The 25,058-nt window shown below is 41.2% G+C and overlaps 1 protein-coding gene across 1 annotated transcript in view; it reads left to right on the top strand.

The window, feature by feature from the left end:
* LOC122797639 (coiled-coil domain-containing protein 178-like) overlaps positions 1 to 25,058 on the top strand; it is a 2,875,483-nt gene that overhangs the window by 521,508 nt on the left and 2,328,917 nt on the right. Inside the window, exon 5 of the mRNA XM_044066184.1 lies at positions 13,674 to 13,736. Within this exon, the coding sequence (XP_043922119.1) occupies positions 13,674 to 13,736 (63 nt within the window). The remainder of the gene's footprint in view (positions 1 to 13,673; positions 13,737 to 25,058) is intronic.

Here is a 25,058-nt window from a genome sequence, read left to right on the forward strand (position 1 = left end):
CAAATGAAAATCCTTATGAGGTATTTGCTTCCCACAAGTAATGCAATTATTAATTTTTACTGACATCAGTAAGGAGCAAGAAAAAGTTTCCCCAGTGGGGTACTTAGCTTTTTGGTTGAAGATTTCGGTTCTGAAACTCGAAAACAAAAATTTCAGGAGTCGGCCGACCGGCACTTGCGAACTGCTTCTGCTTCAGGCACCGCATGGCAAGAAAGACTGATCTAATGGCGTCGGCTGCATGTTTTATACCCCTGAAGACCTGATGTCATGGAAAAAGGGACAGCAACCGATGCAGGACCCAAGACTTTGTTAATCAGGCTGACTGAGACAACCTGTCAGCAGATTACCCAAATGTAATGACTGCAATAGTGAAACACGAAGAACATCACTACGTCTGGACAATTCCCATCAGCCTGGTTGACAGGGGCATACCGAGACAGTGTAGCAACTGCCTTATGTTTACTGACAGCCCTCTTCTCCTAGCACATAATTCTCCTACTTGCAAGAAATGCATTTACATCAGTAACTGGGAATCTATGCTGTCTCGTGCCACAGTCATTAAAGAAGAGATTGCCAGCACAAACACCACACCACTCACATCACATAGCTAAGTGCAACATATACACATCCATGCCGAGGTCCTCCATAAAAACTTACCTAAGCAGCAGAGACCTCCAAAACACACTCACAAACATTCCACACAGAACACCAAACACATCACACAAAACAGACAACACACCAGTGTCTAAGAAACACAACCCATACGGGCAAAACAATAAACCAACTCAGCCCACGCAGCATAACAATAAACCAAGCATACTAGTCATTGATGACTCAGTTGTGAGACACACCGATGTCCCCCTCACCAGGCTCGACAAGTAGAAGTTGAAGATCAGTTGTCTGTCTGGTGCCAGAATCTGTCATTGTCCACATTGGTGTGAATGACTTCAGACTTACCTCCCTGGACTATATGAAGAAAGACATGACTGAACTCACAGAGTATATGTCCAAGGCAGGTATGACCCTAGCCCTAAGCAGCATCCTACCTTCACCAAGAATTACACCACAATACCAACAAAAAATAATTGACTTCAACAACTGGCTTAGTTTCTAGTGTCATTCCAAGGGATCCAGTATATGTCTGCCTGGGATGACATGGTTGACAGGATTCAATGCTTTGCCAGAGATCACCTCCAGCTGTCACCCCTGGGATTTTGGATCCTGGCCAAGGCTCTTGCCTCCCCCATTGTGCCTTTTTAGGCAATGTCCCAAAGACAAATCTTCCAAAATAAAAGATTTGTCAAAAAACAAATTGAAGGTCATGCTGCTAAATGCTAGTAGTCTTAACCTGAAAATGCACTCACTGAAGGCTCTCCTCGCACTGGAAGATGCTGACATCTGTGCTTTCACAGAAACTCGGTTCAGGGCTGCGGAGAGCACCCCTGCTTTACCAGGCTATATCTCATTCCATGCATTTTGACCCCAAAATGAGGTTGGGAAGACTAAGGGTGGTGGAGTCTCTATCTTCATTAAGGACAGGCACATCTCCAGACTGGTTTGCCAGCATGAATCACTGGAACTATTCCAGTTGCAACTGACAGTTGTCAAGACACCCATCAAAGGTATAGCCAGCTGTAGACCCCCCTCCATGACTCAGGACATCCACTCCTCATACCTGGATCTACTTGACTCCATCAATATGCCCCTTAACACCCTGATCCTTGGTGACTTCAACTACCTCACCATAGTTAAGCTCTGTAACCTCTGTAACCTCTATAACCTCTGTGGTTATAAACCTGACTGCCCACTAGGTGGCACCCTCCTATCTGCTCCTTTCTTGTAGCCCCTCATCCTCATAAGGCTGTCTTCTTTTTAAACTCCTTTTTAGCATTCTTACATTTGACACTACCTGTTACCTGTTCTGCTATACTTTCTCACCTTCTGCCTTTACAAATCACTTATACTACTTCCTACTCTTCTACACATATCACAAACCTACTTACCCCTGCAGCCACTCCTCCACTATCAGAATTCCACTGATTGTTCACCTCGACTGTCTTACTCAACTGTCCCAACCCGCTCCGTTCGCCCTGCGGGCTCACTCCGCTCCCCTCCCTACCCCCAATTCCCACCCACCCCCAGGGGTCCTCAATTTATTTTCACTAAACCACACTCCCATTTTACCTATACCAATCAATTAGTTCTCCTTATTACCACTCCCCACCAAACGTATTCACTTACCTCTCCTAGCTATATCATATATCCACCCCACCTTTACAGTTTCAACTACCCAGCTGCTATTACTACATACCCCCATCTATCTTCACATCTTATACCAAGATCATGGCCAATGTTTCCTACCTAACTCAACTAAAATTCATAGCCTTTGTTTCGCTCCTACCTCCTCTAATAACTATCTACACATTAACCTCTTATGAACAACCACTTCACCCAAACCTTCTACTGCCCTCCAGGCTCACTTCCACACCACTACTACCTATCTCTCTTTACAGCTTTAACACCACAATTTGTCCCTGCTACCTGCAAGCCAAATATCACAGACTAACCCATATAAAATATAGTACTCTCCATGCAAGAAAAACACTTTTTTATTTACTTAAACTTAACAACCCCACATATAAAATACTCCACCTAGCCCTGCTAGATGGAGACATTCATCCTAATCCTGGCCCAAACAATATTCCTGACACTGTACAAATCACCTCTAACATAACTCTTGCATATACACCTAATAAGCCTCCAAACTCTCTTTCAATAGCACATCTTAACATTCGAAGCATTACAAACAAGACTGCCCATCTTCATGCCCTACTAGAATTCTACCAATTTGATTTCCTATGTCTATCAGAAACATGGCTAAAACCATCCATTAATGACAATGAACTTACCCCACCTGCCTACAGTATCCTAAGAATGGACCGTATTAACAAAAAGGGAGGGGGTGTTGCAGTCCTCTATAAAGATAATCTACAAGTCACCACATCTAACATAAATCTACCTATGTTTAATAACTCTGAAATCCTTGTCACTAAACTTCAAATCAACAAATTCAAATCCATTAACATCGCTTGTATTTATCTTCCCCCTGGTAATAACATTAATACCCTTGAAAGCATTCTTAACTGGATATCTATCAATCTTCCACAAGAAACTTTAGTACTTGGGGACTTTAACATCGATTGGAAGTCCTGCAGTACCCCTCATCCCACCACCCACATTAATCTTTATGGCTTCTCACAAGTCATTACCTCCCCTACAAGAATTAATAAAACCAACAACAAAGAAAGTACATTAGATTGGATTCTTACAAACTCTCCACATCTCACATACAAAGCAGGAACCCTCCCTGATGATCTAAGTGATCACTCACTCACTTATATCATCAGACACAAAACTAACATACCTAACCCTACTACTTATCGTACAATCCGGACTAAAAAATTCTTCAACCCTGAACTTTTCCAGCTAGTACTCAAACACTGCGAGTGGTCACCACTAAAAACACTCCCCCTAGATAAAGCAGTTGACTACTTTAATTCCACATTCTTATCCATCCTTGACCAACATGCCCCTGTACGCTCTATTAGAAGTAACACTAAACCTGCCCCATGGCTCACCAAAGCAACTAGACAGAAAATTTTTCTCAGAAACAAATCTTGGTCAAAATGGCACACTACCAGGAATTCAACAGACCACCAAACCTTTAGACAACTTAGAAATACTACTAAAAAGCTATCCTGCTAGATAAAAAAAACTTTTATATCCAACTACAACAAACTAACCAAAGAAATCCACAGAAATTTTGGTCCAGCATCAACAAACTCCTACACCCAGGCCAAACTATTACACCTATCCCACAAGGCTCTATCCAAGATAATCCAACACAAACTGCCAATGCCTTTAATTCTTTCTTTACAGATACCATTCAAACACTAGCTAAGCAATTATCTCCAACTTCCCCTAATCTAACCACCTCTCCAACTTACCCAATTCCATTATTTCAGCTAAAACCTGTTCCTACATCCTTCATTCGCTCTCTTCTAGAAAAACTGAAACCTACTACCCCCTCTGCTGACCATCTACCTGCTGAATACCTGCAAAAAGGTGCCAAAGCCATAGCCCTCCCCATTTCCATACTTATAAACAGAACTATAACTGAAGGAAATATCCCATCTATCTGGAAAATCTCACACATCATCCCCCTACATAAAGGTGGTAACTCCATTGACATTTCAAACTATAGACCAATAGCCTTACTCTCTCCACTGGCAAAAATAATGGAAAAATGTGTCCATAAGCAACTACTCACCCATCTAATTGATAATAACTTACTTGCCAACTGTCAACATGGATTTAGACCTAACCACAGCACCACCACAGCCCTCCTCTCCTTCACAGACTGTATAAATTCTAACCGTAATAACAATACCCTTTCCTCTTCTGTCTTCATTGATTTATCTAAGGCTTTTGATATGGTTAACCACCAGCTCCGTATTGAAATACTTAAATCTCTTTCTCTTGATACTCTAGCATTACAATGGTTCAAATCCTACTTAGAGAATAGACAACAAGCAGTACTATGGGAAAGCAACCTATCTTCTCACCTCCCTATTTCCCTTGGTGTCCCCCAGGGCTCCATTTTAGGCCCATTGTTATTTTCCATTTTCATTAATGACCTCCACCTAGCAATTCCACATGCAACCTGCATTCAATATGCAGATGACTCCACCATTATTTGCTCAGCTAATACTCCTACCGAGCTACAATCCCTTACACAAAATGCATTTAATACAGTTGAACAATGGTTTTTAAACCGTTGCCTTCTACTTAACCCTAAAAAAACTAAACTCCTACTTTTTACTCCTACTCGTAGGCCTGCCCCTCTTCACTTCACTCTTACATCCAACAATGGGACTCTCATATCTCCTGACACAACCACCAAACTTCTTGGAATAACCATAGATAATAATCTAAACTTTGACACTCATACTAACATCACTATAAAAACAGTAAATAATAAACTGGGATCCCTTTACAGAATCAAACCCTTCCTTACTCCTTCAACCAAAATCACTATAGCTAGAACTCATTTAATCACTACCTTACTCTATGCTTCACCCATATACACCAATCTCTCAAAAAACAACCTAAACAAACTTGCTACTACCTATCACAGCATTGCTAGATTTGCCACAGGATCTCCTTTTAGAACACATCACTGCAACAACCTAAAACAACTAGGATGGCTAGAGTTTCATAACCAGATACTATCTCAACAACTCACTATTATCCATAAGAGCTTGTACTACCCCACCTATACACCTATACTGACTACCCTCATTACCCCCTACAACAATCTTAAGAACCTACGCTCCTCTAATAAGCCACTTATTACTATCAACAAATCCAACAACTCAGCTGGAGATTCACTGTTCTCTAACTCTGTAGGCAAACACTGGAACAGGCTTCCCTCTGAACTCCTATCTCTGACCTCCATAAGACTCTTTAAACTAAAAATAAAACAATTTCTCAGTACTCACTGGCTTTGTCCTTGTACTAACCCTGACTAACTGTCTTCTCTGCTCCTAACAAGAGTATATTCTACATACTTACATCCTCTTGCTGCTTCCTATATATCTTTATTTCACTGTAGCATATGATACATTTGTATAATTTATCAACTGTATATACTTTTTTATCCTGCTTGCAAATGAAAACAACTATTTTGTTTTTTGTATGTATTGCATTGCATATCACCTCATCATGAGCTAGGTATGCTTGTAATGACAACTGTACCTAATCTGTATGTCTGTAATCTGTTTAGACCCTTTTTAACTACCGTTATAATTCTTTGAATTTGAGATAATTATTACAGTTATATATTGTGTCTGTGTATGGCTGTAACTGCTTAGAGCTATTTTACTACTGTTATACTTCTTTGAACTTGTGATTATTTTTTACTGTATAAAATTGTCTGTGTTGGAGCTTTTCTCCCCGGGCCTCTACTGAAAATGGATTTTATTCAAGTTAGACAATCCCGGTCAACAAATGCAAAATAAATAAATAAATAGATCGGATGAACTATTTCTGCACTAATACACTCACCCAAAGATTGCTTGACTTCATTATTTCTAATGCACTAGACCAGCTCATCTCATCCCCCACAAGGGGAGATAACATTCTGGACTTGGTTCTCACCAACATGGGTGACCACTGCACCATTCCCATAGTATGTTCTTCCCTGGTGAGATCAGATCATCAGTCTGTCTCATTTGAAGTTTTTGTCCTACCCAACCCCCCCCCCCCCCCAGCCTTAATCATGCTAAAATTATTCTGAAAAGCTGACTACAACCTGCTAAGGGATGGTATCAGTTGCTTCACACCACAACCCCTTCAGAGTATACAGACAACTATGCTGAACAGTACACCAGTGCAGTATACAAGCACCTGGACAACTTCATGGACTCAGCCATACCCAACAGAACTAAAACCCGCTCCTCAAGGAAACACAAACTGGTCTAGTGGGCATCCTATACCAATAGGCTTTACAACAAAAGGAAGAAACTGTTGTCCAAGGGTAAAAAGGAACAAATTACAAATTGAAAAAACTCCCTCCTTAGCCTAAACAAGCAAATTAGATCAGTAGTGAAAACCTCAAAAACCAATTATGAATTGAAACTAGCCTCTGAAAAAAAGGGAAAACCACAAAGCCTTCTTCAGTTACATCAGGAACCCCCATGGCAAAGCCCATGTTTGTTCTGAATTAGTACTTAATGGTATCACTTACACTGATCCTGTTGATTCAGCCAACCTGCTAGCAGATAGGTTCAGTGCAAATGTCATCCCCCTGTCCCCCTCCAAAGGCCCTTTTGACATCCCCAATACTTGTCCTGCACCTCACATCTTTGTATATCAAGTGTTAAAGGCCATATCCAAGGCAAAGAACAGCTTCCATGGGACCTGATAGCATCTCAGGCTGTATTCTGCACTATCTCCAGCAAGAACTAGCTTCACCATTGAGCACCCCCTATTTAACCATAGCCTAAGTACAGGCTTCATTCCAACAGAGTGGAGAACCACCATTGTCATCCCTTTGAACAGAGGTGGTGCCACTACTGACCCTGGAAACTATCACCCCTTTTGTTTGACAAATCTGAGTTGTAAAGCCATGGAGTGTATTATTATGAATCTCATAAAGAAGGACATAGGCAATCTCCAAGCACTTGACCCCACCCAGTTCGGATTCGTCAAGGGCAGATCTTTCCTTTTGAACCTAGTTGACTTCTTTGAGACTGTCACTAAGGCCTGGGTAAGGGAAAGTCAGTACATTCAGCTTACCTTGACTTGGCCAAGGCCTTTGACACAAACCTACATTTGAGCATCATTGAAAAGCTAACACAACTCAGTGTAAATCCCTGTCTCATCAGGTGGGTGGCCAACTGGCTCACTGACAGGACCCACAAGGTCAAAATAGGTGCCTCCACCTCCAATAGCAGACCTGTCACTAGTGGTGTCACTAGTGGTGTTCCCCAGGGATCTGTCCTAGGACCCCTACTGTTTGGCATCTAATTCTCAGAGGTCCAGGCAAAGACAAAAGGCCTGTGGCTGACCAAGTTTGCAGACAATTGTACATTGGGTGCTGTCATTGACTCTCCAAATGATGTTAACATACTGCAAGAGGGTCTCACAGCAACAAATGACTTGTGCCAAAGTTATGGCCTCAAGTTAAATGGAAAAAAAATGTATCATCATACCATTCAGCAAAAACACGGCTCCTACTGATTACCACATCAACAGCAAATCCACAAGCACACAACCTGTGGTGAAAGACCTAGGTTGGCAACTGTTTCATATTTGACAATCATGTAGCAGCAGTGGTCAGAAAAGCCTTTTACTTGAGTCATCTTTTAACTAAAGGGATTGCATCCAAAAAAAGGAGGTTATTACCTGTCTATACTTCTCCCTTATTAGACCAATAATTGTGTATAATGCCTTGTTTGGTATGTACCTCTCCAAACATTTGCACCGACTGGAAAGGAGACAGAAATACCTCACAAAGAGAATCCATGGCCTCCAACACCTGTCCTACGTGCTAAAGGCTCAAATCACTATCAGTTTTCTCGGTATCGTAGAGATTGCTCAGAGGTGATCTGTGTCTCACCTACAAGGCAATCTCAGACCCTGCCCTACTAGAGATGCTCCATATCTGTAAGTCTAACTCCTCGCACATTACCCACTTGAAAGGCCTGAATCTAATATGCAACATCAACAAGACCTGCTGGAGAGACAGGTTTGTTTTCCAGACACTGCCCCATCTCTGGAATAGACTTCCCTCACACTGAGTACCTCGCTGACCCCCTTCAAGCATAACCTTGATGAGTGGATGGTAAACCACAAATTTGTCTCAGGGTTTCTATATGTATCCCTCAGTGACAGGGGTGACAGGTGCCAACTGAGGTTTCTTTTTTGGAGATAAACTCTTGGCTAGGCTTTTAAGGGCCCCAGAGCCATTACCTAGTAACCTCCTATGATCCTATAAAAGAAAATGAAAGTCTTTATGTTTGATAATTCCCAGCGTGGTGAACATGCAATGGAACAGGAAGGAAGAACTACTCTTATTGCTCCTAAGGCAACAGATTCTAATTCTGTGGAAAGGATGCATATTCTGATTTTTTTTTTCTATGAAGAAATTTCCTTTTCTGAAATTATCTTTAGATTAAATCAGTATTACCACTGGGAAGAAAATTGCATTCCAATTCCTTTGAAAAACTGTTATGATTTATTACAGCTGGAATTTACACAGCCCACTGCTGTTTATCCTGTTCTAACAACTTTGGAGGATGTTTTTGTTACACCCTGCTACATGTCTGACAGCCAGCCTTCAGTTCCTAAAAAGGCAGATAGACTATATAAAGTTCCTCAATCTTACAAATCCTTATTTTCTTTTCCCCCATCAGACTGTGCAGTGATTTCCCTGTCAAATCATTCTACAACTAAACATTTAGTAAATACTAATCCCTCTCCTTCTGACAAGGATGGGAAAGCTTTTGATCGATTTGGCAAAAGATTGTATTCTGCCACTCTGATTTTCAAGATTCTTAATTGTCAAGATAACATGTTAAAAGATTTTGCTTCCTTCTTCTGGAAAGATGAGGAATACAACTGCCACCTTTTCTTCATCTGAATGTAAAGCTTTTTTAAATTCTCATTACTTCTTTTACTCAGGTTACCAAACATTCTTTGAAGTGTTTTTATGACTCAGCTGACACCTCTTCTAGAGCAGCAGCTACAGGGTCGGTTATGCAATTTGCATGGCCTCATTCTCAAAATTTGCCTGAAGATGTAAAAGCTGAAATTTTGAATTCTTCCCTCAATAGGAAGGTTGTATTTGGACTATCTGCTGCTGATGTCCTGAAAAAAAATGTGATAGAGGAAAACTGATTCAAGAGGGGTCACTCAGACTTTTCAGCCTTCCTTTTCCAGGTTTGTTAAATGTTTCATCCCTAACTCATGATCCTTTTATAAAAGCATGCAATCTCAGAAAACCTCAAGCAAACAGACATTCAAAAAACAAAGTAAGGAAGCTCAAAAAGGAAGGGTGAGCCTCCCAGAAACAAAGACAGTCCAGTAAGTTGTAATGTCTAGCTACAAACGTTAACCCCTTCCCACTCTGGAAATCCTTTAATTCTTCCCCAAGATCTGGTCCTCCTTTTTCCTTTGGCAATAGATAATCTCAGACAAATGCATTCTAAGAGTTATCCAGCAGGGGTATAAATGGACCCTGCCAACTTTTCAAGGGATGCCTCCTCATCCACCAGATCAGGCTTTGTTATTTCCCCATGTCATTCAGCATCTTCTGGCTCAAGGAACAATAAAACCTGTTCCTCTGGCTTGTGCAGGGAAAGAGTTTTATTCAAGAATGTTTCTGGTACCAAAGAAAGAAACTTATTTAAGACCAGTCCTGTCTTTCCTTTCTCAACCAATTTGTGAAATCTCCAAAGTTCAGAATGCTGTCCCAACACAACCTGTTACCTCTCATATACTCATTCAGTTTTTTGATAACTAGATTCTCTAGGACTCTAGTTTTAAAGGATGCTTATCATTAGTCACATATTTCAGTATTTCTTTTTTTGTCTGCATTACACTTTCTCTATATTTCCCTTTGGGTTATCTACTGCTCCAAAGGTGTTTATGAAGTGTCTAGTTCCAGTGATGGTCTGCAGACTGTGAGGTGTTCATATTTTTCCTTATTTAGGCAACTTGTTTATCTATGCAGAGTCTTTTTTCAAAGTGTCAGGAATCACTCACTTGGGTAGAATTCTCCTTCTAAGACTGGTTTTCCAGGAGAACATTCAAAAATCTTGTTTAATTGTATTCCACAGAATTGTATTACTTGGATATTTCCTTGCTACATCCCTACAAAGAGCTTTTCTCCCACAGGAAACATGAGTTGTATATCTAGATATAGTCCTGATTTTTTTCCACTCACTGAAGGAATGCAGCAAAGGAATTCTTCAGGGTATTAGAATTCAAAGCATCTATGATCCTCATGATTCTTCTAGCCAGATTCCACATGAGAAAGATTTAATGGTACCTAAAGTTTGTATGGTTCCAACACCAATATCCCCTGACTTTTCAAATTCCAATTTTGGAATTTGTAAAATAAGAACTCTTTGGTGGAAAGGCCAGTATTTTTCTGAAAACAGGAATCCCATTCTCCCTTCCACCTCCACTATAGTCTGTAACAATAGACGTTTTGGATCTTTGGAACAAAACAGACAGATCATAATACATCAACATTAAAGAAATGTTGGTGATAATAAATGCACTCAAATTTCTCTTTCATCTGTGGTCCCCAGGATCTATCCAACTGATCACAGACAAAACCACAGTGATGCAGTTACCCTCTGCACAGATTAGTCATGGTTGCCTGGAATACAGTGATTCAGCACAATCTCACTCTACAGGCTCTTACATTCCGTCATAGCAAACCATTGTAGCATGCAAGCTGAGCAGGATTAGGACAGACGCTCACAAATGGAATTTGAATCATGGGATCTTCCAGGATTTGATCCATCCTTGGGAACACCTCAACTGGAACTGTTCATCTCCATTCAACAAATGACTGAAAAAACTTCTTCCAGATTCCTCTCAAGCAGGCTTAGAAAACAGGTGCTTTTTCATTCCTTGAATGAGAATGTTCCTTTATGCCTTTCCACCCTTTCTACTGATGTTCATGGTCATTCTGATTCAGAAAGAGTCTACAAAGATCATTGTGGTGGCACCCTTCTTGTCCAGCCGACAAGGGTTCTGTCTTCTTTTACAAAGCATTACAAACCATATTCTTTCTCTTAGTCTAGGATAGGCTTTGTTAGGGTCATTCTTGAAGGGCTCCTGTACCCTCATCCTTCCTCCTCCTCCAGTAATTTTAAGCTATGGTAATCTACCCCTATAGATTAAGACTACTGCAGCAGTGATCCTTATGAAGATCATCATCCAGATTGGGTCTTGTAGTTGTTAAGGCCGGCCTGAGAAGTAGCAAAAAGGGGTTGAGAAGTTTTAACCAACTAGCTCTTGTTATTACTTGTAGAGTGACTGTACTATCTAAAAGAGATGAATTTTCCCCACGTTTTAAATAACAGCAGTTATGACATTAAATCAAGACCTAGGGAATCAATGTGTTACTTCTAAGAACATATTACAGATCTGAAGTATAAAGGGAATGCCTTAGGATGAAGGGTCATATACAGTTCTGGCGATAGTTCATCTGCACCTTCTGCTTAATCTAATTCAAGAAATTGCTGTAGGAACTTAAGTACTTCTTCTGAAACTGAATTTCAGGATGACAGCAAAACTGGTGTGAAACAAGGATAGAATTTAAAGGTTTCATGAATGGTGTTACTGTTGCTGAGACAATACAAGGAAGCAATGATATCTGATTTAGTCTGAAATTTATTACATTTATCCTGATATTTAGAAGTCTTTGTTGTCAGACTGTAGTAGTATATGTAGACTTTACACTTCATAAAGCTAAGGATAGTATAGTTGTGTAGGTAAACTTAACATAACAGTAGATGTTTGAATGGTCAGTGCTATAGTAGCTGCTCTTTCCCTGTGTCCTCCTTATTTTTGTATCTTGTGGACTTTTATTGTTATATTCCTAGCATTGTCCTATCAGGGCTTTAGCCTTCCTCCGTGCATTGGCATGAAAGCTCTGAATGACTTAGTGCCCAAATCTGACTTTAAGTCAGCTCAGCTCAAGCTGACTAGCAGTTTGGGTGCATGGAAGGTGCCCTGAAAGTTTTGGAAGCTGTCCAGCTTTTATTTCCTTTGCAGGATATAATTCATATAGCTTAAAGTGGCATATGAAAAAAAAAAAAGAAAAGAAAAACACCATAAGTGGGACTTTTAAGTTGGTCAAAATGTACTAAAAATGAGTCACCTGTATCACTTTAGGCTTCATATAAGATACAACAGCAAACATCAACATTATTGCCTGCAGGAGAGAGACACAAAATAATGATTTAAGCAATGAAACTGTGCAGACTGCAGAATGAGTCAGAATGTGTCGTGTTGACACTAATTGAATACCTTGTGCATAGACAGCTATGCTTCTACCTACACAAAATAGAATCCTTCAGAGAGGATGAACAGCTTTTCATTGCCTTTGCTCACAGCAAGCAGGGACAAAAGGTGACTAAGGTTTCTCTTTGAAGATGGCTGATGTACTGCATTTTGTTTGTCTACTCTGTGAACAACAGACCTCTTCCTTCTAAACCAAAAGCACATACTACAAGGGCTGTGGTGACTTCTACTGCCTTCCTTAGAGCCTCTTCATTGCAGGATGTTTGTGAGGCTGCTGTTCAGTCTTCAGTGCATACATCTGTCAAGCTTTACAAGCTGGATTATATTTCCAGTACTAGTGCAGCCATCTTGAAATGGCTACTGTCAGTACCACCCAAGGTCAACGCAGCTTGGAATTTTGACTCACATGTGTTATTGTATGGACTGAATGAATGGAATATGTATCATGTATTTAGTATAATGATAGATCCTTTTATTCCAGGCTGATGTGACAGCCCAGTCTCTTTCCCCCTTCCATTTCATGTGACCAGGATCTTCTGAAAAGAGCTGATTGGTTTATTTGCTCAGTAGAGGAGTCTATGTTCTCAGTTATCTGTCTCAATCAGGGAGATCAGGGCATTATAGGAAAATAAATTCTTAAAGGAGCTCAAGACTGGAGCACTAATACTGCTGGGTCAGATCTGACATGCAGCTTGAGGACCCACATGTAATATTGGACAGGCTGGAATGAAAGGATCTATCATTATGGTAAGTACATAACTCTTATTTATTGTAGATCTTGTACTAGAGAATGTATATGAGGGTAGCATACCTATTTAAGTGGGTTATTAGCTTAGCATCTAGAACCAAGACAATATTTCAGAAATCTAGGTTCTTTTCTTAACAGAATGCAATTGTTCATCCTTATTGCTCTGTGGTTGAAAAAAAGGGCATTGTAATCTGTATAATGTCTTTCTGTTTATAAGTGTTGTATATTTCATGCTTATGTAAAATATACAGAAATACAAATAAATTGATGGATTTATTTTATAATGTCAACTACTTTATTCTTTTTTTTCTTTGTTTAGAAATTAGTAGAGAATATGAGAAAACATGTTATGGATGAATTAAAGGCTCATAAAATCATTAAGGTAAGTTGAATCATTCCTTGTTATTGTAAATTAAATTAAATGCAGTAATCATGTTACATATATCATGAATCATTAAATATGTAATTTTGATCAAAACAATCTATTATATTCATAAGTTTCAATGGTCATTTTTTTCTTTTTTGTTTCTTTGCTTTATTATTGTTTTATGAATCCTGACACAGAGTCTTGAATATGATCTCAGTGGAACAGTGTTTTCTCTAATTTCTTTTCTCATGCATGCTCTTCCTTCAAAAAAAAGGTGGCTTCAGTCTACTTCTGTATTCGGCTAGCTACAAGTATGCAAGGTTGTGAATTTTCACTCTCCAGTCACAATTTTGCTGGAAAAATCACTAGATTGTGTCATTAGATGCAATAGAAATATTTTACATATCAGAGTTTGAAAGCACACAATAACTTCTGAGGTTTGCTGTAGAGCTTCATAAAGCTGAATATTAATTCCTTGGTTTCATTTCTCCAAATCTTTTGGATACCATGATGGGAATGGACACCAGTCCTAAGTCAGGGTATAATTAAATTCATGAAAGTAGTATTGATTCAGTCTTTGATGTTAGCCAAAGATGCTCTTTGCAGCATCCAAATGTGCCAGAACAGACTCCTGCATTTCATGTGGAGTTGTATGTATTGGTAGCATATCTAAAAACAGTGTAGGGATGTTCACTTTTTATAGGCACTTCCAAGGTATTTGTGTTGAATGCACAACAACAGTGAAGCTGACATCAGGGAGATGTGCCAGGTTACACTTGCAGAGGTGAACATGTAGGGCTGGGAAGGGTGAAAGTGCATGTAAGTAGTGCACAATTCTCAAGTTCTGTATCATTCCCATTATTTGGTTGTTAAAATGTGTGGTACCTATCCTTTTTCATTTAATTTTTTACTTTGCCATTGTTTGTGTGATATGGCGAGCTTAGCACAACCAGGAGAAACAGAGGAATGAATGGCAGGTTTCTCTGGGTTGTTATGCAACTGTTCCTGTAGCACCACATGTATGTGTTAAGGCTGGAATATAGATGGTCCTGGTTCCAACTGCAGGGTGTGCAACCTTTCATTCACTTTTTATGGTCCATGTGTGCGCAATATCACAAGAACAGAGGAAATATCAATTTTCCCTATACTTACTTATTTATGGGAAGGTGCACAGAGGTGCACAGAGATGCACATAGCACACTAACGAGCAAGTAACAGGTGTGTTTAATAGATGATAATTATAGCATAAACAGGTGAATTGCATGTTAATCAACTAATACAACATGGTGGAGCTATTGAACAATGCATAAAGTATCCATATAGCCTCCATCCTTTTTTTCCCTTTATCTTTCAATACAATAGGAGTAGAGAAAAGGAAATTTTAACTGACACAATGACAATGCTAGGAGCTGCTAGAGGCTGAAGCTACTGCTGCTGGTGCTGCTGACAATAGGCCTAGGCTGAGAAAAAGAGTGTTCAGGCCTAGGGTAACTTTCCAGGTGCTACATGAGCTGGAGATTGTACAGCACTACAGGGTAGACACGGACACATTACAAGAACTCTGTGAGCTCTGCCACCCTCAACTCAGAGCTAGAGCCAACTGAGGGAAACCCATCCCAGTGGAAACTAAGGTATGTGTATCCCTTATAATATTAGCTACTGGTACTTTTCAAAGACCATCTGGGGACATGATGGGTGTGTCACAGGCATCAGCCTCCAGGATCCTTCACCAGTTTCTGGATGCTATGCTCATACATGTCAGTGAGCACATATTTTCCCCTGTAGTTCTGAGGAGAGGGCCAGCAATATGGAACTGTTTTACCCTGTAGTGCACTACCCTGAAGTACTGGGTGCCATAGATTGTACTCATGTACACATTAAGGCACCACCTGGTGAGCAGGATAGAATCTACATTAACCATAAGGGATACCACTCCATCAACTGCCAAGTAATGTCTAATGCCCAGAGAATTATCTTGAATGTGTGTGCTGGCAACCCTGGCAGTAATCATGACTCCCATATCTGACACACATCACAGCTGTACCATATGTTTGCTAGGGGGGACATCCCACAGAATCCCACAGGGCCATTTATTGGGGGATGCTGGCTATGGCCTGGAACCGTGGCTGATGACATCCATCAGAAGTGCATACACACCCAAGGAAGAATGCCATAATGAGGTACATGTTCAAACTAGAAACATCATAGAGTGTGTGTTTGGGCTTCAGAAGTCACAGTTCTGGTGCCTAGATATAGCTGGTGGAGCCCTGCAGTATGATCCACACACATGCACACAACTACTCACAGTATGTGCTCTGCTTCAAAATCTGATCCTACAGAAACAGCTGCAGCAGGATCAGCAAGGGGAAGGGACACACATCCCCCACCAATGCCTAAGTCACCACAACCACAGTCAGAGGATGACTCATAGGAGGAACCCGCAGCTGCTGTCCCTGTAGGCAGACATAGAATTGCTCAGTATGCCCTTGCTTTGGCTAAGAGACAATGCATAGCACATTCACTGACCACCTAGGGACCTAATACCTTTCTCCTACTCACATACATATAGTAAAATTGATGCCAGGCAAATCACACAACCTTTACCTCCCCATGTACTGGCTGTGTACTGCTTGCATCAGACAGAGTCAGCCCTGAAGTAAAGATATGTCAACTGCTGCATTTGCAAGGTAAGTCCTGAACCTAGAGTGTATTCTTAAATAATATTATGGCATATCCTTGTATTTCTAACTTGGTGCACTAAGCAAATAGGTAGCAGTGGATTTGTACAGAAAGTACCTTAACATGTGACACCATACACTTACTTTACTTATATTTGTCCATTAGTAATTAGTAGGCCACAGGCATGAAAGATTCACACAGTCATACCTCTGAAGAATACTGATGTGCCCTTTATGGCCTCAGTTTAGCACCATATATTTGTACTGGAAAATCATTAACGATGTAAGTTAGAAAGTGATGATACACACTGCAGTTTAGACTTCCGGCATGTTTGTGTCATAACAGTAATTGAACTTTGTTCCCCCAAAAGAGGAGCGTACCCTTGTTCCTGCCATAACAGAAACTCAGCTATGCTACCTCCAAAAGAACAGTATATGCATGTTTGTGCCATCCAACCTGGATTTTGTAGGCAACTGCATATCATATTATTCCCAGTTAATATCCAGTCACATGTTAAGGCCAATGATATAGAATGGCTTACACACTGCATGTGTTACATAACTGATGAATGATCAAAAAACACAGAAAGGTAACACAGAGCTTTATATCTGTAAGCATAATTATGACAGGTTGTATGATCAGTAACTGCTCTATGTCCAAATATAATAAAGAGAATTAAATGTAGAAATCACAGCTAATGGTTTGATAGCAGTGGGTTGTGTGAAGAATAATTTAATTTCATTGATGCAAAGCTGTTTGTGTAGCAAAGGGGACTAAGGCATATCCCCAGTTTCTCAAGCTGTATTGTGATGGTTGAAATCCTGACATATGTAGAAATTTGTGATGTGTACTATTAATTTTTACTGTGCTTTTACAGATTTTGCATATGTGTTCCTTAGTTTTAGATCTTTGTCTTCTTTTAATTCCACTTTTGCTTGATGCGGCACATCTCAAAAATGGTTTGACTAAGCTTATCTTTGTGCGATGCACAACATTGTATAAACAGGGGAAAACCAGATTGCCTAGAAAGCAGACACCCAAAAATAGAAAATGGATACATTCAATTAAAGCTCTTAGCCTTCGCGAAAAGCCATCCCTGGAGTACAGATAGGACTGGGGTGTAGTAGCAAATATTAGCAATGTGGGTTGCATTTGCACACTGTTTCCTTGCATGCAAACAGGCCTATCTCGCATGCGTGTACACTTTGTTAACCATTCCGCAAATCCAATGCTCGTTGCGCTATAGAAATGTATTTATGATATTTGATTATTGGTTTTTATTGTCCATTTCCTTTGTATGACATAAAATACTTGTGGAAACATTGCAAACTAAGGGCACAATATAAGTATATGTCATATATTTACAGTAAATCCATTTATTCCCCCCCCCCCCAAACCACCCCAAACAAATACTGCAACTCTGGGGTCTCATTTCTTTTTCCACACATATATCAATCATAATACAAGGTGATGTACATAATGTTGTGTGCTCACGTATGGACAGGGCCACTTGGTAGTACTCACAGCCTTGCTGTGCAAAACTCAAACAGCCAAGTATGTTGAATAAGGGTACTTGTGTTGTTACACAGCTAGGCTTCCAAACAGCCTACTGCTATTAGGCTACTAGCCTCAGATGACACTATAAAGCAATGTACCTATGCAGCCCTTCCAACCTCTTGTCTCCCACATAGCCTGCTTATGTCATCTACTATAAGTTCACCTGCAGTCCTGTCAAAATCAGACTTGTGTTGAGCACATGCATTAATTTGTGTGTTCTGTAGACTGTGTAGTTAGATCGATAGGGGTTGTATTCTCACTGCAGCCAAATGTGTGTGTGTGTGTGTGTGTGTGTGTGTGTGTGTGTGTGTCTAGACAGAACACCAGATGTGTGTATCCCACAGTTACCTCTCCAATGGCATGGTCTGCCAGTTTTTTGAGACTTGCGCAAGCCTACACATTCATTTCATGCAGGCCTCCCAAACTCTTGTCTCTCACATGGCATGCCAATGTCATCTATTTTAAGTTCACCTGCACTCCTGTCAAAATTAGACTTTTGTTGTGGCATGTGCCTTAATTCCTGTGTTCTGTAGGCTGTGTGTTAGGTAGGGGTACTTTTATCACTGCAGCCAAATGTGTGTGTGTGTATGTGTGTCTGTGTGTGTGTGTGTGTGTATGTGTGTGTGTGTGTGTGTGTGTGTGTGTGTGTGTGTGTGTGTGTGTGTGTGTGTGTGTGTGTGTATGTCTAGACAGAAGAGCAGAAATATGTATCCCACAGTTACCTTTCCAATGGCATGGCCTGCCAGTTTTTTGAGACTTGCATAAGCCTACACATCTATTTCCTGCAGGCCTCCTAACCTCTTGTCTCCCACATGGCTGCCACTGTCATCTACTATAAGTTAAACTGCAGTCCTGTCAAAATCAGACTTGTGATCCTGTGGGCCTTGGCACTTGTGTTAAATACTGTGTTCTGTCATCTGTTTACTTGGGTAGGGATTCTGTTCTCACTGCAGCCAAATGGGGGGGGGGGGTTGGTGTATGAGAGAGAGTTTGTGCACGTGTGTGTGTGCGTGCATGTGTGTGTGTGTGTGTGTGTGTGTGTGTGTGTGTGTGTGTGTGTGTGTGTGTGTGTGTGTGTGAGGTGTTGCTGCACTTTACAGTAAGCGTTTTACAGCACCCTGCTGATGTCATCATCTATAAAATGTTGTCTGACATACTCCAAGTCAGACTTGAGCTGTGGCACTGTGTTAAGTACTATGTTCTGTAGTGTGTACTTAGGTAGAGGTTCTATTCTCACTGCAGTCAAATGGGGAGGTTGGTGTGAGTCTGTGTGTGTGCGTGTGTGTACGCGTGTGTGCGTGTGTGTGTGTGTGTGTGTGTGATGTTGCTGGACTTTACAGTGAGCCTTTTGCAGCACCCTGTGGGACACTGTTATCTTATCCTGGATAGACACACATCTGTCATTACTAGGTTATACAGTAAGCAAAAGAAGCTGCTGTCTACAAATACAAAAGTGAGAACCCAGAACTGGAAAACCACCCTCCTCAGCCTATACAAGCAAATAAGACAACTTGTGTAATATCTCACCCCAGCCCTTATTTTCTCTTTTGTTTTTTATTTGGGGGAGGTCTTTTTATTTTTCCCCCCACAGCACAGCGGGGTAGACCTGGCCCACAGGATTCACCTCTTCCCACTCCACTGACTGTGGCATCAAGGCCTAGCACATCTGAGCCGCAACATGGTAGCACGCCTTGTGCTACCCCTGCATTACCTGGTCCCTCAGATACTTCTGACCCAGAGGACAGGCCTGTGGTTCCTTCTAGGAGCAGTGGCAGAGAGGGTAATTTTATCACCTGAGAAGAACTGCTGGAGATGGTGCTTAGGATTGTGTGTTACCCTGTGGGTACACAGCTACAGTGGATGGAGACACTGCCCTCCATCATTTTACTGAATAACACAAGGAAACACAGATGTCAGAAACTGCAGCCACTGGCACAGTGAAGTGACAGTGATGACAGTCTACTGGGTGAGGACTCAATTCTCACTGTCACCCAGCTTAATGTCCATGGATTTGCGAGTTTGACACCCTTACCCCAACAATAGTGTTCACCCAGCTCTTGTGTTCTTCACTGTCCCTGTGTCTTGTCTTGTCTGGCCTGTCTGTCAGCAATTCACCTTGCCAACTTACCTGCCCCAGATATATTCCTCTATCTCTGCAAAAAATAAAATTCCATATGTAGCTCCCCGTGTCACAGTTGTGTCTACTTGATACAGTTTCAAGTGTAAAAAGGCACACAAGCAGAGACACAGCACAATGTATTCAAAAAGGCTTTATTCCACTACTTGATACACTTGATTTGGTTCAATTGGATATACAACATGATTGCATTGTTGTCACCTCTCTCTCTGGAGGTGACAGTCCAAATTCTGCTAATCTTCTGTACATATGATCAGTTTTTCAGGGCAAATTCTCAGTATACATCACATATTCACAGTACATACATGTGTTGTCCCCCCAAGCAATACAACTCTGGGGGCTCAGTTTCTTTTTACACATATATATCAACCACACTACAAAATTGTAATATATAATGTCTTGTGCTTCCTTATGGACAGGGCCAGTCGGTGGTGCTGACAACCATACTCTGCTAAACTCAACCATCCAGCCATGCTAAACAAGGGTGCTTGTGTTTTTACACAGCTAGGCTTCTACACATCTAGGACACCCTCTACAGTTAGGCTACTTTCCTCATATGAACCTATGAATCTATGTGCCTATGCAGGCCTCGCAACTTGTTGTCCCCCACATGGTCTGCTGATGTCATCTACCATAAGTTCACCTGCAGCCATGTAAATGTTAGACGTGTGCTACAGTGCTTGCATAAAGTACTGAGTTCTATAGTCTGTATGCTTAGATGGGTAGGGGGTCTGTTCTCACTGCACTCAACTGGGTGTGTATGTGTCTCTACTCAGCAGTTACTTCTCCAATGGCATGGCTTGCTAGCCTTTTCATACTTGCAGAAGCCTACACATCCATTTCATGCAGCCCTTCTAACCTCTTATCTCCCACATGGCCTGCTACTGATATCCACTATAAGTTGACTTGCATTGACTTGCAGACTTGAAGACATGTAAAAGTCAGACATGTGCCGTGGCACTTGTGTATGGTACTGTGTTCTGTAGTCTGTGTACTTAGGGGTTACGTTCTTACTGCAGTCAAGTGTGTGTGTGTGTGTGTGTGTGTGTGTGTGTGTGTGTGTGTGACAGACTTTACTTGACATTACAGAGATCCTTTTACATCAGCATGTGGGACACTGTTATCACCATATGCTCAACAGACAGTGCTGATGTAATCAGCTATTCCAGGGCAGGATCAGACATTGGTATAGAGCCTAGAGACACTTTAGGTTCATAGGAGGTTACTAGGCAGAGGACTGGTGACAGATATGCTTTGGGGTAAGTCTGGTGGGGATGGGGGAGTGAAGTTTGCCTCAAACCGTTTGGTAGCAGGGTTGGCCATGTCCTCAGAGTCAGTATGAGTGGTGCTATCCACTACTAGTTTGGCACAAACTTGGATCTTCACTTTTAGATTTCTGACATAGCTAAAGAATGCCTCCTGATTATCTTCAGCTAGGGATGCTACTTTAGGTTTGTACGTGACTTTAAAGGACTTTTCAAGATAGCTAATGTCCTTGTTCAAGCTGTGGAGGGTGTCCTTCCTCTGCTGAGTCAGTTCTGTCTTGTTCTTAGACATTACTTTTTTTTCCACTTGTATAACCTATGTATGTATGCTTGATGTCCACCAGAGTAGCTTGTTTTCTGTGAGGAACTTGTTTTGATCTGTTCACATTCAGCCAACTCTGTACATTTGTATAGCTATTTATACAGGCCATTTGTGTACACCTCTATATAGCAATCATTCTTGACAGTGGTGGTAGTAGGGGGTTTGTAACTCTTTATGGCATCAGTTAGGAGCCTATAGTTTGCTTTGGATAAATGTTTCTTCCTTTCTCCTCTTGAGGGGCTGTCAGGTATGATTGTGAATGTGAGTGAGACTGAATTGTGATTTGACCTGACTGGGGGGGGGGGGGGCAACATACAGGGGTTAGTGCAGAGAACCAATATATTGGTCAGTACTAAGTCTAGGATGTTCAAGCCCCTTGTGATGGTGTATACTATCTGTTACACAGCATGTGTATTAACAAAGTCCAAGAACCTTAGGGTGAGTGTGTTTGTACACATGTAGGACTCCAAATCGATGGAAGGATATTTGAAATCACACATGACCAGGGTGTTTGGCTGCCTAGTGAGTGACTCATTTAGGTCCAAGTAGGCATAGTGGTACTTGTGGTTCATGGTGGGGGACCTGTAGCTAACAATGTTATGGAAGGGGGGGTTTACATACAGTTAGTTGGACTTGGAGTAGCAGTACAGATTCATATATGCTGACCAGTCTTGCAGTGTATTTGTCTTTAATGAAGATGTACATGTATCTGCCTTTGGTTCTTTCACTCTTGCTTTAATGTGTGAATGTCTGGAAGGCATTGTATCATTGCATGGCCAGGGTACTGTCTGTGGCCTTGAACCATGTCTGTGTGACTACACAGACATGGGCATCTTCCAAGGTAAGGAGTTCTTCCAGTGAGTGCAGTTTCTGATGTACACTGCTTGCATTAAGCAGCATAACCTTAAGTTTGTCTGTAGTGGATTCTTTTACATTGGGACTTTAGTTATTCACTATGGTGGAGGCAAGCACCTTTGTATAGTACAGTGAGGTACATCTCCAGTCATTCACTGCAACATTGACTATGACAGAGTCTTAATGGTACTTGTTGTTGAAAGACTTGAGTGCATGCATGATCTGATGGATCCTGGCACCTGACAAGAAGCTGACTGTGACCTTCTCCTTGCCCAGCCTAGTGAGGGGGGACATCTGTGTGTCTCAATATGGAATCACTTATGAGCAAGATGTTTTGAGGTGTTTTGCCTGAGGGCTTATTGGCTGAGACACTGGTGCACATGTGTAGTAGATTCTGTGGGGTCTGCACTATGTGCAGTAGGTTTGCACTTGGAACGTCTCTGATCTTTACTTGGGTTTCTAGTGAGTGCCTCCATGTATGTGGTTTTATGTGTTGTGAGCTTATGTGCAAGAGGTGAATTGTATGTGCTGACAAGTTTGATATCTGGTTTGCTGTTAAATGAGAGAATTGATTCCATATTCATAGTATAGATACAGCTCTTACATGTTGTATTTGTTAGCAGTAACTGGTTGTCAGTATACATGAGGCAGTTGCTCTGTTTGCTTAGGAAGCCCATGTAAATCAGGCTACCTGGAGAAATGGTGGGAAACTGTCTGTCCAGTATGGAATGTATATACTGTAGTAACTAGTGGAGAGTGGGATAGATGGCCCAGGTTTTGGTGTAAGACTAACAAAATGTGTCTATTCTATGGAGGGCTAGGGTTACAAAAATATGTCAATGTATCACTGTGCACAACTGAATTGCTCACAGGGCAGCAGTACAAGGTCTGAGCAGCTACTGTAAACTGAGTGCAAACTGCTGAAAACACACTGCTGGAATAAAAGCAAAGTTAAACTATTCTAAACTTGTAAACAAAGGGAAAGACCAACACTGAGCCTTATTCCAGCAATCCCCAACTCAGATGGGTTCATGGCTGCACAGTTCTGCCACAAGGGTGCAGGGGGGGTCTTCTTAAAGGAAGAGGGATGGTTTTAGTGCTCTAATGTTACCAAATAGTCTAGATTCAGCAATCAAGCTGATGCTATAAAATGCAGAAGTACTGGAAATCCAAAGTGCAGAAAATCACAATCACAGCAGAACAAACAGTTTAAATAAAGCAGCAGTTCAGTAGAATTCTCCAACAAGAGTGTAGACACCAAACCTTCCTAGTGTGAAATAAATGGTCTGGAACCCAAGTGTTTAAACCAGAACTAAGATACTTACAGAGTAATATACACAATAAGCTTCATCCAGCAATTCCCAGCTTAGAAGGGTGTAGACTATCCTCCCCTGCCACAAGAATCTACACCACAAACCTCCCTAATGTAAAATAACTGATTTGGAGGTCAAGTGCTTAAACCATAATAAAGAGACTTAGAACAACAGCCACAGTAAGCATTCAAACAGCAATTCTCAGCTCAGAGGGGCAGAGGCTACCCTCTCTCCCCACCATGGTGTAGACTACAAACCTTCTTAATGTAAGACAACTGGCCTGAAGCCCAAGTGTTTAAACCAAAAGTAATAGGCTTAGAATAACAGTTACAATGTAATGCGATACCAGACAGATGACAGTGACATGTCTTTTAATCTACCCACATACATCACGTCATGGTTAGTAGGCGCTGTGTAATCTTGATGAGAAAGCCTTTGGTCTGTCCAGCTGCTGCATGTGTCTGGTGAGGTTCCTGGAAAAGAGACCATTATACTGTATTACTGTTCTGATGAGTTTGACTACAACACTGTCATAGGTTGGTACTAGGCTATCAGCCCTAGGGCCTATGCAAGCCTTGCCATAACAATTCCCTGGATATTTCTTCCCACAATATTTACTTCTCTGGACCCCTATCTAGCAGGGCGACTGACATGATCCCTGGGGTGAATTTCCTATCTCCCATTCAATCATCAAGGTTCTTTTTGAAGATAGCCAATGAGGCACTCTGCTTGACATGTATGGGCAGTCTATTCCAGAGTATGGGGAGTCTCTTGGTCAGAAATCTATCCCTCCAGCATGTTTTGTTCATTGTGATGACAGGGTTTAGATCCCTGGAGCATGTGGCTCTGAGGGATTGGGATTTCTTTAAGTGGAGCATGTCCAACAGCTCAGGGTTTGACATGGCCTTGTATGTTAAGCAGAGATCACCTCTGAGTAGATGATATGCCACAGAGTATAGCTGGAAATTTTTTAGACGGTCAGCATATGGCATCTGCTTTAGGCCTGTGATTCTTTTAGTGAGATATTTCTGTGGCTTTTCCAGCTGTTGTAGATGTCTTGTGAGGTAGATACCAAATGGGGCATTATACTCTATAATAGGTCTAATGAGGGATGAGTACAGTGGGACAATGACCTCCTTTTTTTCTGGATGAAAACCCTTAGTGATGAGGTGTGCCACATAGAAGGATTTCCTGACTGTTGTGGCGATG

This window comes from Protopterus annectens, chromosome 3.part1 (assembly GCF_019279795.1).
Source record: "Protopterus annectens isolate FY-2018-M chromosome 3.part1, PAN1.0, whole genome shotgun sequence".
Classification (NCBI taxonomy): Eukaryota; Metazoa; Chordata; order Ceratodontiformes; family Protopteridae; genus Protopterus; species Protopterus annectens.